Source organism: Penaeus vannamei, chromosome 9, assembly GCF_042767895.1.
Source record: "Penaeus vannamei isolate JL-2024 chromosome 9, ASM4276789v1, whole genome shotgun sequence".
NCBI classification, from domain to species: domain Eukaryota; kingdom Metazoa; phylum Arthropoda; class Malacostraca; order Decapoda; family Penaeidae; genus Penaeus; species Penaeus vannamei.
Genome location: NC_091557.1, coordinates 29,783,088 through 29,798,087, shown reverse-complemented (window position 1 = coordinate 29,798,087; position 15,000 = coordinate 29,783,088). Strand labels below are relative to the sequence as shown.

General features: G+C 35.1%; 1 protein-coding gene across 1 annotated transcript in view; it reads left to right on the top strand.

Moving 5' to 3' along the window:
• The window catches only part of LOC113827202 (Carboxypeptidase D svr), a gene marked incomplete at its 3' end in the record, with an annotated part of 88,948 nt that overhangs the window by 19,078 nt on the left and 54,870 nt on the right, over positions 1–15,000 (top strand). Inside the window, 14 exon segments of the mRNA XM_070125541.1 lie at positions 4,928–5,157; positions 5,882–6,051; positions 6,163–6,324; positions 7,913–8,063; positions 9,011–9,093; positions 11,333–11,462; positions 11,775–11,926; positions 12,083–12,274; positions 12,553–12,638; positions 12,988–13,188; positions 13,389–13,628; positions 13,796–13,962; positions 14,174–14,438; positions 14,547–14,760. Of these exon segments, the coding sequence (XP_069981642.1) occupies positions 4,928–5,157; positions 5,882–6,051; positions 6,163–6,324; positions 7,913–8,063; positions 9,011–9,093; positions 11,333–11,462; positions 11,775–11,926; positions 12,083–12,274; positions 12,553–12,638; positions 12,988–13,188; positions 13,389–13,628; positions 13,796–13,962; positions 14,174–14,438; positions 14,547–14,760 (2,443 nt within the window).

Sequence of the window (15,000 nt, the reverse complement as noted above, 5' to 3'; positions counted from 1 at the left end):
AGCATATTTTTTTTTCCATAATCAGGTTCTCTACTTCGTTGTTATGAAATATGCCAAGCTAAAGAAGTAGATGAATTGGCAAAAAAAAAAATATAATAATAATAATAATGATGATGATGATGATAAATAAATCACTAGATAAATAAAAAATAAATGACAAAAGTCAAGCATACTATAGTTGGTTAACATGAACATTAAGAAGTTCTGAATTGTTAGTTGTTCACTCTTTCTCTTTCTATCTCTCTTTCTCTTTTTCTCTTTCTCTTTCTTTCTAGCTTTCTATTTCTCTTTCTCTTTCTCTTTCTCTTTCTTTCTCGCTTTCTATTTCTCTTTCTCTTTCTTTCTTTCTCTCTCTCGTTCTTTCTCTCTTTTTCTCTTTTTCTCTTTCTTTTTCTCTTTCTCTTTCTCTTTCTCTCTTTTTCTTTCTCTTTCTCTTTCTCTTTCTCTTTCTCTTTCTTTTTTTCTTTCTCTCTCCCTTTCCCACTCCCACTCCCTCTCCCTCTCCCTCTCCCTCTCCTTCCCCCTCTCCCACTCCCTATCCCTCTCCCACTCCCTATCCCTCTCCCACTCGCTCTCCCTCTCCCTCTCCCTCTCTCTCTCTCTCTCTCTCTCTCTCTCTCTCTCTCTCTCTCTCTCTCTCTCTCTCTCTCTCTCTCTCTCTCTCTCTCTCTCTCTCCCTCCCTCCCTCCGTCCCTCCCTCTCCTTCTCTCCCTCTCCTTCTCTCCCTCTCCCTCTCCTCTTTCTCTCTTTCTCTCCCTCTCCTTCTCTTCCTCTCTTTCTCTCTTTTTCTCTTTCTCTCCCTCTCCCTCTCTCTCCCTATCTCCCTATCTTCTCTCCCTCTCCTTCTCTACCTCTCTTTCTCTCCCTCTCCCTCTATCTTTCATCTTTCTATCTAGTTCTACTACAGCTATTGCAGAAAATTGATTATTACAAAAAAATTAAAAGATTACACATATAACAAAACGTGTTATAGACTCCCTAGAGAGATGATAGGAAGTTTGTTTAAGGAAAACAGTCTATTAGCATCTTGATAAAGCAAATGTAATGACAAATATAGATACCGGAAAATTGCAAAAAAAAAAAAAAAAAAATGAATGCTTATGTAGAAAAAGAGAAAATATCCTTCCAAAGGGGAGACATGGAGTAATTTCATCACACAAGAGTGTGTGCCTCCAGGTTACAAGCCGCACATCTGTTAGAGTGGCCACTCAAGTAAGCCAAGTGCTCGTATTTTTGGCCACATGCAGGCAATGAAGCATCCAGATTCAAGGTGTTAAGTGATGCCATAGCTCCCACACCAGTCTCTACTAGCACACAAGAAAATAGAGCTTATAAACTTTACTTGAATAGAAGTATTGGAGATTGTTGGATTGGGCCAGACCAGTTATACTTAGGGTGCAGCAGTCTCTTGATACAGTCATTTTGGTTTACCTTCTAACAGCTCTCATGGAGCCTTAGAATAGGCTTATAGCCCTTAAAAGAGAAGGTCTTGAGACTATGACTTCAGACTTGAATGTTAGCATAATTTATTACGGACATACTGAATACATCCACATCACCAGATACTGCCGAGTTGGCACCTGTTGATTCCTTTTATTCTCTAGTACTCAGAAATTGATACCCCTGATCCTGATGCACATCTGATGACCTAAGAGCATGAATTATTGAAAAAAGTTGTAATGTGTTATGTGAAAAACTCAGTGGTTGACATGAGAAGAATGAATAGTGAGGTAAGACCTCAAGAAATACCTATGCTAATAGGAGGTCTTGTGAAATAGAGTTAAATCCCTTAATTAGGGTGGAAACCAACACCTGTCAACTTTTTTTCTTTCTTTCTTTCTTACCCCCTTTCCTTCTTTCATACTGTGTTTCTTTCCTTCCTTTCTTTTCTTTTCTTTAAAATAGTAAAATTACACACAACTTTTCAGAAATATGTTTTCAGTTATGATTCTGATGACAGGGTGTATCAGTTTGATAAGGGCAGTATATACAGATGAAAGTGTTTGCATGTCCATTATAAAAAATACCAAATGCATATCTGTAGAAAAACGCACACTTCATTTTTACTTCCTCGGCTGAAGGTACACCCCAGAGCACACATCTTGTAATTAGTTGTATCTTAGTAGAAGGTTAGGAATAACACTGAACTATATATATAGTTGTTATCTTTCAGAACTTGGTCAAGTTTAGGTTAGCACGATATAGTGTGTCATCATGCAATTCCCTGTTTACCATACAGCTTATTTCAAACCTATCATCGGCATTACAAGCTTGTAAAATTTTATTCAGTTTGTGTGTACTTGCATTTTGAAATTATTTGTGTTGCATAGTCCAGTATATCAGAAGATAACAGTTATTAAACATGCACTTTGATGTATAGTTTATGGTTAATCTTTAAAAAAAAAAAAAAAAAATGTTTAATGTATTTGTGCCCTGGCCAGGTCTCCCACCCCAAACAAAAGCGAAACACAATCAGTCACCATCCAACTAAATAGAAAACAAGGGGGCCAGCCACAGGGCTATATATTAACAACTCTCATACCGTAAAACCATAAACCATTAACCATAACCAGAGACCTATGTTGAAGCAACAGTACATGGTTGCAGGTTTATTTAGGGTGCTATGTAAACCTATCACAGAGTAAATTACTAAATTAGACTGGGTACGGTATGAAAATTTTCATACACCTTATAGACCCCTTAAATAAGGTGATCCAGGGTGCTTTGAAAAGCTATCACAGAGTAAATGAGAATGGATATGGTTTGAGTACTCGTATACCCCTTATAGACCCCTTAAACACCCTTAAACATTGGAATGTGTTAGGGAGATGATCAAGGGTGCTATGGAAGGGTATGATAGAGTAGAGGCGATTGGGCAGAGTTTGAAATCTCACATTCCCTTTAAATATAGTTGGCATAGGTACATGTGTCACCAAGATAATACATGCTTATAGTGCCATATGTATGCAAGGTAATGCTGCAAAGTGCAACTCAGTGCCCCCATCTCATGGCATTGATAAGGAATGCAGCATCTGTCAAGCATCCATTGATAACCAATTAAGCACATTAATGAATGCATGAATCTGCTTTCCTTCATTTTAATTGATTTTGAAATTATTCTATATTATTGTCACTGTTTGGTAAACAATGTTTTTACATAAACAGTGTATTGTATTCTGCTATACTTTGCAATGACATTGTAAGGTATTCAGGGATTTATATTCAAATGTTTAAGTCTGTTAAAAGTGCAGTATATTTTATCTTCTTCTTCTTCTTAAATGGTTCTTATAATTTGATTGAGATCATGCATGACAATATTATAATTAATTTGTATGTGCTATAATTAGAGGCTTTTTCACCTTCATTTTTATGTTTAACTTTTTGCATCTAGATAGACAAAGAATAATTGTTCTTTCTTCTTCATCTTCTTTGTCATTTTTGTTTTCATCTCTATCCTTCATTTTTCTCTTCATCACTATCATTGTCATCACATTCATAGTCATTGTCTTATTTTTTGTTCTTTTTTAATTTCATCTTCCAATTCCTTGTATTCTGTTTCATCATCATTGTATTCTTTGTCATCATCCTAACTCTTGTTTTCTGTTTTATTCAGAAGGCAGCAAATCTCCCACAACAGACAAGGATATTAAAGATCTCTAAAGTTTAGGCATTATGACCCATAGAGCAGCAAAATATCTCTTGAAAGATAGGTGAGAACAGTGTCATTTTTGACACTTAGTGTGATATGGAAATCAAGAGATAAGATATACAGTGAGATTATAGTCAGTATACAAACTTATGATTTAATATTTCATTAGGGACTTTTTTTCTTTAGTATTACAATTCTTTGTTTTCTCTTAAGATTAATAATCTGTGTGTTCTAGATGCTGAAATGAAATAAGTTTTGGTATGCATTTTGACTGATTATTTATTTTTTTATTTTGTCCTATTTTTTAAATGTAACCTGTGATAAGATAAGATAAAAATATGTTCCTTGTTTTTAAAGTTTTCTATAGCCTTTGACAAGATACCAAAATTTGTGTATTATTAATGCAAATTTCCAGTTTTAAGGCAGGGATCATTTGTTTTGAAAGATGGTGACCACTGTCATGATGATTATTCTGTCAAAATTCATTTTTTATTACTTTTATCTCTTATTAAATGAACATGACTGGCTGATGTTGCTCTTAAGCTCAACTCAATGAAATTTAGTTACAAGTAAAAGAATTACAATTGAGAGAAGGCTCAAGTACAGTAGAGCAAGTTTAGAGAAAATGCAGGTGATCCAGCAGTGGATATGTTTGCTAATTTTGACAAAGGTTATGCCAAGCAGATATAAAAGAGAAAAGTGATAAAGTTAATAAATAAATGAGTTAGTGAAAGAGAGAGGGAGGAGAGAAAAACAAGATATATGTAATGAACTAGAGAGAGGATGGGAGAGAGGGAGGATGAGGATGGGGACGAATATTGCTTATCAGATTAAGCTCAATTTTTTAATTTATATATCATGATGCCAAAGAGTATGCTTTGGCAAAGATCTGGCAACCACCATCCATGAATGTAATACCCTCCCATTTTTTTGTGTGTGAACTTTTGGTCCAATTTTGTCTGGGTGGCTCCTTCTGCAACTTCCAAGTCATGTTGCATTTCTCTTTGTGAAGTGTTCATTTTATGATAATTTATTTATTACTGATGGGTTTATTTTTAGATAAAGATTTATATGGGATCTTAAGCTTGTATGAGCAAGTATGTGCAAATAGATAGTGATTTTATGGAAATTGAAGAGGCATTGTATTTTGTGGTATTGTAAATGAAAATATGATATGGGGATGACATATGATCAATAGGTATTAGCATTTAATTTAGATGTTTATTTGATTTTTTAGTGCACTAAAGGCATTTAAATAATTACTAAAATTATTTGCAGGAGGGAAGCTGCAATGGCTTCAGAAACTCAGGCCGGGAGAATGCGAACAAACAAGATCTGAATAGGAATTTCCCTGTTCAGTGGGAGAATCCCTCAGAAGCAGAGATGGAGAAAGGAAGAGAACCAGAGACATTGGCTGTCATGAGTTGGATTGTTCGGAATCCATTTGTTTTATCTGGTAACCTGCATGGTGGCTCAGTGGTTGCCAGCTACCCATTTGATGACAGCAGGTTAGTGAAAAATACATTATAGTTGAAAGGCATTGCCAGTATCAATACTTACAGCTTTCATCCATTTTTTAGCATTGATGTGTGCATATATGTTTGTACATAGTTATATATTTGTCAGTATATGCCAATATATTTGTCATATTTGTGTGTGCGTGTGTGTGTGAGTGATAGTGATAGTGATAGTGTCATTATCATTATTGAGTATGTTATTAGAATTTCCATTATTGTCTCTGTAATTATCTTATTAGTACCATTAATAGCAATTAGTGTTATTAATATAGTTGAATTTATATATATATTTTTTTTTTCTTCTTCTTCTTCTTCTTTCTTTCTTTAACTATATCATTCATATTTTTTATTATAGTGACCATATCTTTTCAGTCACAATTAGTCTTAGTAGTAGTAGTAGTAAAAGGAGCAGAAAAGGATAAAATATCTTTGATGACATCCCAAAATGATATAAATATTTTATAATGATACAGAAAATAAATGGTTGTTGGATAGGAGTTAGTATCTGCTGTCTGTAATTGTTAATGTGATACTGTTTTTACTTATAGTGTCATGTATTCCTCAAGTTATTTATGTGTTCCATGATATATATGATTTGTTTACTCTTTTTTCTCTCTTTCCTCCAACTCAAGTATCATCTATGAAACAAGTGATATTAATCATTTTATTATTTGCAAAGTATTCCAGCTTGACTCACTTTGTCTCCCCTCTCCAGCCGTCACAATGATTGCTGTGTTGAAAGCAAGACTCCTGATGATCAAATTTTCCGGCTCCTGGCTTCCACATATGCCTCAAAGCATGGCACAATGCACCAGGGAAATCTCTGTGTGGGAGATAACTTCAAAGGGGGAATTACCAATGGGGCTTTTTGGTATGATGTTAAAGGTAAATTTCTGGAGATTACAGGTAGAATTTTAATGAATTTATTGGCCATACTGTTTTTGGAAAGAAATGCAGTTCTTACTTGTTCCTAATTTTATAACAAAATTTTTCCAGGGGGAATGCAAGACTTCAACTATGTATATGGATCATGCTTTGAAGTAACCTTTGAGCTCTCCTGCTGTAAGTATCCTATGGCATCTGAACTCTCAGAGGAATGGATCAAGAACAGGGAATCACTTCTGGCATTCATGGAAAAGACTCACATGGGAGCAAAAGGTGAGTTCAAATGTGTCCTAGCATATGATGGTACTTTTTATTTGTCATGCAAATGCTTGAGATAAGATACTTTACATGGATATGTGTACAGTATTGTTGAATATGTACCTTTTTGTTCATAAGTACGCATGTCACTTCTCGGCGATTGTTACTCTGGTTTAAATGCAATTGAAGTAGAGTTCAGTGTCCACAAGTCTTTGTATTAAATTGGTTGCATATCTTTAGAAAAGCTAGGGATTTACAGTTAATTTAATGTGTCATGGTTTGAAAGTGACAAAAGGGAAGCAAGAGCAATTATTGAAATAAACCCTGAAATCAAGATTTATGTTCAGATAGCCACAGTGAAAGGCTATATAGAAATTTTATTTAAAAAAAAAAAAAAAAAAATTGAAATAACACAAGAAGGCAGTAGCTAGTCGGTTGCATCTGAGGTACATGCACTCTACTCCTAATGTGTTTGAATATTAGTGGTTTATCAAAGTTTTACAGAAATCAGGCTAATATGTGCAGTGTTTACAGAGCTCAGGGATTATTAAATATTTGTACCAAGCTGCCTAAACCAACAACATGGCCAAAATATAACGAGCAAAGATCAAGCAGCATAGCTGTTCAAAGTGACATTTTACAAAAGTATGTTTGTTTTTCAGATTTTGTTGGAACCATATTTGTATAGGGATGCATGGCATGTAGCTTTTCCTTGCTATTTAGTATACCTTAAAGAATATAGCTGAAGCCATTCAAAGTATGGGGATGGTCATAACACCCAGGCTAAAGCCAAAAAAATTTATCATCAGCTATGTCTTGAAATCAGGATGCAATGAATTGATAAGGTAAACTGTCAGAAAAGACCTGACAGAAGTAGGCAGTGTACAAACTTGGTTTACATATTGTACTCACCAAAATATATATTCTCATGCTGTTGATAATGACTTGCAACCATTTACTAATGAGTCCCAGATTCTACAAGCTATTGGAATTCCAGAGAAAATTATGGAGCATGCTTCTCAGCATCTGGATTTCCACAGTACTTCAAAAATGATTAGCTGTTCCGTCTTTTCCAGCGGTTATGGCAAATGCAACACCTTTTGCGTGGCAGGAATTGAGCAGGCGGTTAACATTTATCAAGTTGCCAGATGCCCTCCTTCTGCTTCAGATATTTCATGCATATTTGTGCATAGCTTGGATATCTATAGTACAGCACAACCCACCATAAGATATCAAAAGCCATCTAGTATATTATATTCCAAATTACTCTGTATTGGTCGAAAAAATAACTAGTACAGTAAAGCAGCTAACAGTCAACCACAGCAATTTGCAGAAATGGGTGGACCTTAACAGCGTGTTTAGCCTCCAATCACGAGACAGCTTTGGGTGTTGCGTTGTGCAACACTAATTGCCACCATAAAAGATGGCACTAGTTTACAAATTTCTTCTTCCAGTGGTGTTCAGTATCTGTTGAATCTTATCCTGCTCTGTGCCTGTGAGGCCTGCATGTTGAAGAATGATTATCATATAGTATGTTTATTGTTTCTTATTATATGCTTTGAAACTTGCCAATTTCTCCTAAACCAAAACCTCTCTGTTCAAGGTGTTGTGACGGATGCCATAACTGGGGTAGGGATTGAAGGAGCAAAGGTGAGCGTAGAGGGAGTGAACTACAATGTGACAACTTCATCAAGAGGCGAATACTGGAGGCTGCTTTTACCTGGAACCTACACTCTGGTAGCAAAAGCATATGGGTAGGTCTTTCGTGAAAGGCTTAGATAATAGAAATTTTGATAAAGTGTAGATGCAAACTAGAAATGATTTTCGTTAGTACATACTCATTCGATTGTTATGTTTTGGAAACACTTTTATTTATAATATGACTCTGGTTTGATGAGAATCTTTTAGTCTGTCAGCACTCATCTTCAGTATCTTATGTTATGGAATGCAGTTTGAAATGCATATATCTTAGAAAAATAAGTTTAGCAAACATATATACATATATGAAAGTTTTGCATAAAAAAGGAGAATTGTATTACAACCTCAATTAATATATTTCCTTGCATCAGCTTTCATACTTGTCAAAAGTTGAAATAATCCAGTGGCAAATATTGACGATTATGACAGTACACAGCAAAAAGATAATATTGCAAGACAAAATGTTTACATATGAAGCACTCTTACCAAAAAAATTATTTATTTATTTATTTATTTATTTATTTATTTTTTTTTTTTTTTTTTACCTTCATTTTTGAACAAACCATAGCAATGTTATTTACTTCTCTCTGGATTTGATTGAAAATGTTGATTAACCCATGCACGCCGGTATATTTTGAAGCCAAAAATAAAATATTCCGGGCGGCTACAAAATCGGCGGGCGGAGCTTCCCCGGAATCTGTCCGCCCGCTGGCCGCAGCCCGCTGCTGCATCGGAGCGCAAGCCCCTATACAGCGTCACACTGGCGGGACACCCAGCAATATTTATTTTTTTGTCTGTCTCATATATGGGACACCCGTCGCTAATAGGTTAAGCTTCAGATCTCAGCATACACTACTGTATGTAATGTGTGAATAGCAAATGTAGATTGATTTTTGGATTCATGTACCTTTTTTTGCTTGATTATTATCATAACTATAGAACTATGAATTTTTCTATGAATTTGCACCTTGCAAAATTATGGATTATACATACATTTATTCAGGTATGAGACAGCCCAGGAGAAAGTGGTTGTGGTGAATGGAACCGTCTCACGTTTGGACTTCAAGCTCAAGCAGATTTCACAAGGTTAGTGATGTTAGTGAATTAATTTGAATATTTATGCATATTCAATATTGTGCAACATTGAAGTTAGTTTGAATTTCAGTGACAAGAATTTTTGTCCCTGATAAGGTATGCTAAGAGCCTTTTTACATTGCATTATATTCTGTTTCTTATATATTTTCTATTTGTAATGATTTTCAGTTCTCCATGTAATAGGAGACAGGGTGGAAAAATTAAGGAGTTTAAAGATTGATCTGCCCGTTAAGGAACGTGCAAAACGAAATCTGTCGAAAACAACACTGTTAACAACAACTAATTCTGAGACTAGCACAAAAAAAGATACTGAGGTTACTACACCTGTTGGACAGTCTAACACATACACTAATGAGAGTAGTGATTATACCTCTGAAATCTCTAGCACCACAATGCTCCCTGCTTCTAGTTGGTCAATAGCAGATCTTACTGAAAATGGAAGTGGTTCACTTGCACCACTTGATGAATTAAGTAACAGTAGTGTCACTGTTCCCATGGAAGCTTACACTACTATAAGTAGCAGTATGCCAGCAACAGTATCATCAGCCAGTAGTGCAAATGTGCATTCAGTGGCCACTGAAAGTTTAGACTCTTCATGTGAGTTTGCGCTTTAATAATAACTTGGAAAATTTTAATGCATGTGTGAATGGGGATGGTTATTTTGTTTGTGTGTTTCTTTTTAATGCTGTCACTATTTGCTTGTAGACTGTCGTGCAGAATATTATTGCTGTCTTTCTCTTCGATTTATTTGTTTGTTTCTTAAACTAAGTGTAGATATTTTTTATGATTTTTTTTTTTTTTTTTTTTTTTCAGACTGAATTTTTTTATACTTGTATATTATTACAAGACATACAGAGCAAATATGTTTTGTGTAATTCAGCAATTATCTTTTTCCCCATTTTATAGGATTTTTGCTTTAAATGACAATGTTAGGTTTACTTTGCTAAACATACAAACACATTAACCCACTAGGGACAGTCCATTTGGAAGCTGATAATCACGGTTTCCGGGCGACATCAAAATTGGTGTGTAGGCTAGTCCGAGAACAGACCCATGCGACGCCCACCACAGGCGACAAAATCGGAACGCAAACTATGATCTAGCATGGCACTGGTGGAACAGCCGGCAATGTTTATTTTTCCGGATGTCACATGTGTGACACCCGTCACAAGTGGGTTACCATGTATACACATATAAAATAAAACATAGCCACAATGAAGATATTATAATAGATTGTGATAGTTTGAATTGTGGATTCCTCTTTGTTCAAAAAATTAATTGAAGAGGAATTCAGGTGGAGGACTGTGGAGTTCTTGAAACACAAAGAAAGGGAAATAGTTTTGCAATTACAAAACATCATATATCGGTAAATTTTATCATGCATTGATAAAAGGATAGATATATTGACTTAATACTGTACATTTTTTAGAATAATTGGAATGCTTGTGTGTGTGTTTATATTTTTACACATTACTTATCAACACATAGAAGTAGTCTTGTTTCAGAACAGACATTTAATTCATGGCCGTCAGAATATTTTATGAGATCTCATTGCAGCCAGCATGTCATGTTGGAGTTCAAGGCTGTGTTGGTGGTGGTATCTTTTCTTCTTTTTTCTCTCTTGGCTCTAGAATTCTTTTTTGTGTTTGTTCCAAGCTTATTTGTTCAAAGGGCAGTGAAGGCTGGTTATAGTCATTTTTCATGGCCTATTTTACTAAATGTTTTGTGTTTTTAAAGAATTATAGAATGGTGGTTGGTAGAGGAATAGCAAAATAGTGTTTTAAGGAATCACCTTAATCTGTTGTCACTCCTTTTTATCAGAATAGTTTCAGTACTTTGGAGCTGTACTGCTATTGTCATTATTTTGCACCTTTAAGTTTTAGTATTACTTGAAATGGAAATCAAGACAGAGGATTTTAAGTCATTTATGCCTTTCAAGTTGCGGGATAAGGTTTTGAGAATGTGATTTTATTTTCATGCAAGTGTAGTGACAACAGTTTGTAGATAGAAGAAATTGACATGACTTTGATGTGTTTTGAGTTTTTTTTTTAATAAGTATGTTCTAAAACTGGTCTTGAACATACTTAGCATAAGGTTAGGGGCAGCATCTTTACAGTGTGTACCAGTGTTGTGCAAAGGTTTTCAAGTGTGACATTGTTTATAAGGTTATTGTTATGTGTTTTAGATATATTTTATGCCTTTAGTTTTAAAAGTATTTGTTTTAAAACAGCCTCTGTGTCAGTTACAACTCCTCCGCCTCCTGCAGTCATAACAACTACTACAACGACTACAACAACAATAGCTACTTTTAAACCCAAGAAGCCAGAGGAAGAAGGATTTACTTCAGAGCCAGAGTTTAAGTGAGTGCATGTAAACAAGAATTTCTAACTTCTTCACATACCCTCCATCTATCTTCATCAGAGATTAAAAATCCCTCTTCACTTAAAATGTAGTTTCAGTATGCATTAGATATATTGATGTACATATCAAAACTTGTAAAGGGAATACGAAATCAAAGTAGAGAAATTAAAATATTTTTCATTCAGGTAAACACACCCCAGATAATCAGTCATCCTCATCAGGTTAATAGCCATGATGTATAATGATAATGAATTTTATTTTTTATATACACCTTCCCTCTTCAAAATTTAAGACATGTTTTCCTGCTACAGATATCACCATTACCCAGATTTGCAAGCATTCATGATGAAGTTTGCTAAAAGATACCCAAGTCTTACAAGATTATACTCCATTGGTACAAGTGTAGAGGGCAGAGAACTCTATGTTTTAGAGATCTCTGACAACCCTGGCATTCATGAGCCTGGTAAGTTGGGGCAAGGGTTGGTTTTATATTAATTTTCAAAGTAAACTGCCCGATATTTTGTCATCTGACTGAGATTTGGCATTAGTTGTGATTTTTTTTTTCCATCTTTTCTTCTATGTAACCTCTAAAGGTTGTTTTTTTTTCTTATTCATGCAGGTGAGCCAGAATTTAAATATATAGGCAACATGCATGGGAATGAAGTCGTAGGACGCGAGACACTTCTTTTGTTGATACAGTACCTGCTTGAAGGATATGGTGTTAATGACCGTGTTACAAGTCTTGTTAATGATACAAGAATACACATTATGCCTACTATGAATCCAGATGGTTTTGAGGCTGGAAATGAAGGTAAATTTCTGTGTTTCAGTTTATTGATGTGAAAATCAATCTCTTGATTCATACATTTATTTATTCATTCATTTATTTCTTGTTTTTTGGTAAGATGCTATAGTAGCATTTCTATTAACTGATTTGTTATTTAGCACAATATCCATTATTTTTGTTGTTTTTTTCACCCCTTTCTTCATCTTCATTTTTTTGTTAGTTTTAGATTAAGGTTTGTTTTAAAACTATTTTCATTGCATTTTTAATAACTATGTGTTCTATAGTGGAGCCAATGTTTTCAGGTGACTTTGCTGGAGTATTAGGAAGAGCCAATGCTAATAACAGAGATCTTAATAGGAATTTCCCAGATCAGTACTTCACCAACCAGGTATTCTTTAAGTTCTGAACTTTTGATATCCAAAGATTAAAGAATTTTTCATATTCAAAAGCAATGTAGATATGATAACATGCCTTTGAATTATTAGTACCTTAGGATGTTTTGCTAGCAGGTCTTAATTTAATTCAAAGAATCTTTTATTGGAAATTACTTTTGTAAATAATTAAAAACCACTTGGTATAACTTTCATTTCTGAATAAGCTATTTTTTTCTTCTGTCTGTTTTTCATTTTTGTTTTTATGTATTTTTGTTGCCTTTTTAGTATTATGGATTGTTTTCTTCTTAGTTTTAGACACTTGGAGAAATACCCAAATTATATTTTATATATATGATTTTTCAGCAAAATGTGGTTCAGGAGCCAGAAACTTTAGCCGTGATCAAGTGGCTGAAGGAGTATCCCTTCGTCCTCTCAGCAAATCTCCATGGAGGGTCTCTGGTTGCCAACTACCCCTGGGACGACAATCCCCAGGGGAGAAGTGGCCTCTACAGTAAATGTCCAGATGATGAGATCTTCAAGAAGTTAGCCAAAGCCTACTCATTTGTAAGCTTCACTGGATTTCTGTTTCACTTTGTGTCACTCCAAAGATGTAACTCTTTGGGGTGTTAGTGGTTTGTATAAAGATAGGTTTGGTATGGTATTGTAAATAAAGACAGGTTTGTATTATATTGTTTAGATATGATTTCTTAGTTATGTCAGGACCTCGTCCAGATAAAAAAATATATAGATTTTTTTACTTTCAGGCTCACCCAAAAATGCCACATGGGAAACCATGTAATAGTCCAAGTGTGGTATTCCCTGATGGTATCACAAATGGTGCCAGGTGGTATAGTGTATCAGGTGGTATGCAAGACTACAACTACTTGCATTCAAACTGCTTTGAAATTACGGTTGAGATGTCATGCAATAAGTATCCATATGCAAAGGACTTGCCAAGATACTGGATGGAAAACAAGAATTCTCTGATTACATTCATGGAACAGGTAAAGATTTTTTTTTTAAAGATAAGTGAATACGATACATGTCCTGTAATTATCTTGTTTCTGGATGTAATTTACTTTCTTTTGCCTAATATATTTATAACCACTGACCTATGCATCAGAAAGAAGAGTGCCTATATGCATATTGATACATAACTATATGTTTTTAGGTCCACACTGGGTTGAAAGGATTTATTTTGGATGGAAATAATAATCCAATCAGCAATGCTACAATCTCAGTAGCAGATATTGATCATGACATTGTATCAGCTGCTGATGGTGATTATTGGAGACTCCTTGCTCCAGGAGAGTACCTGATTACAGTGCATGCTCCAGGGTAAGTAAGAAGAAATTTCATTTATTAGACCTTTTTTTGTGTGTGTCGGAGGGGTGGGGATGTGTCAATTATCATTATGTAATTTATATAAGCATACATATAATTATTGCCAGGTGCAAACAAGGCATTACTATTGGAAAGTCAGCATTTTAGAATATGTCACCATCAGGAATTTGCAGTTAGGTGTACTGTAGCCATTCATTATATCCAGGTATCAGCCAAGTAGCAAGAAGGTCGACATTCCTCACTTGTGGGCAAAACAGGTCAACTTCACCCTACAAGGAGATGACTCTCAGGACTGGTCTGTGCAGGAAGATTTCAGCATTGCAGAAAACCTTGGGGAGACCTATTTGAGCAACTCTGAGCTCAGTTCAGCCATGGCCAAGATTGAAAACGAATACAGGGAAGTGGCTGAATTTCTGGCCAATGAGAATGAGTGGAGTATGAAGATCCATGCTCTTCATATGGCTACTGAGGTAAAAGAGACTATGAATGTATTAATTAGTGATACTGAATTTTCATTTTGTATCTATTTTTGAACATGTGGCCATGTACATTCATGCCTAATAATTTTTGGCCAACAGCAAGAGTCTTCGTATGACAACAGAGTTCGAGTAGTAGTACTTGGAGGGTTATACGGTGCTCAGCCTGTTGGTCGTGAGCTTGTCATTCGTCTTGCTCGACACCTGGGGGCAGGATGGGCTAAAAAGGATGTGAAGATACAAACTTTGTTAGAGAACACAAGGATTTTCCTTGTGCCAGCAATTGATATTGATGGTTTTGATGCAGCTATTCCAGGTATTTTTATTAACTTCTCTTTTTTTTTGGCTTCCACTTCTCATCTTGTTTATTCTTTCTTATTTATTTTCTTGTATGTGAAGGGGATTGTCCCAGCTGAGGCCTACCTTGCTCCAGTCATTTGATCAGAAAAAGATTATGTTTTTAGATATCAAATAGTTTGTTTGTTCCTCCCCTCCCTCCATGTTAAAGAGTATATAATTGCACTTTGTCTTATATATCATTTTAACCCCCATAAAA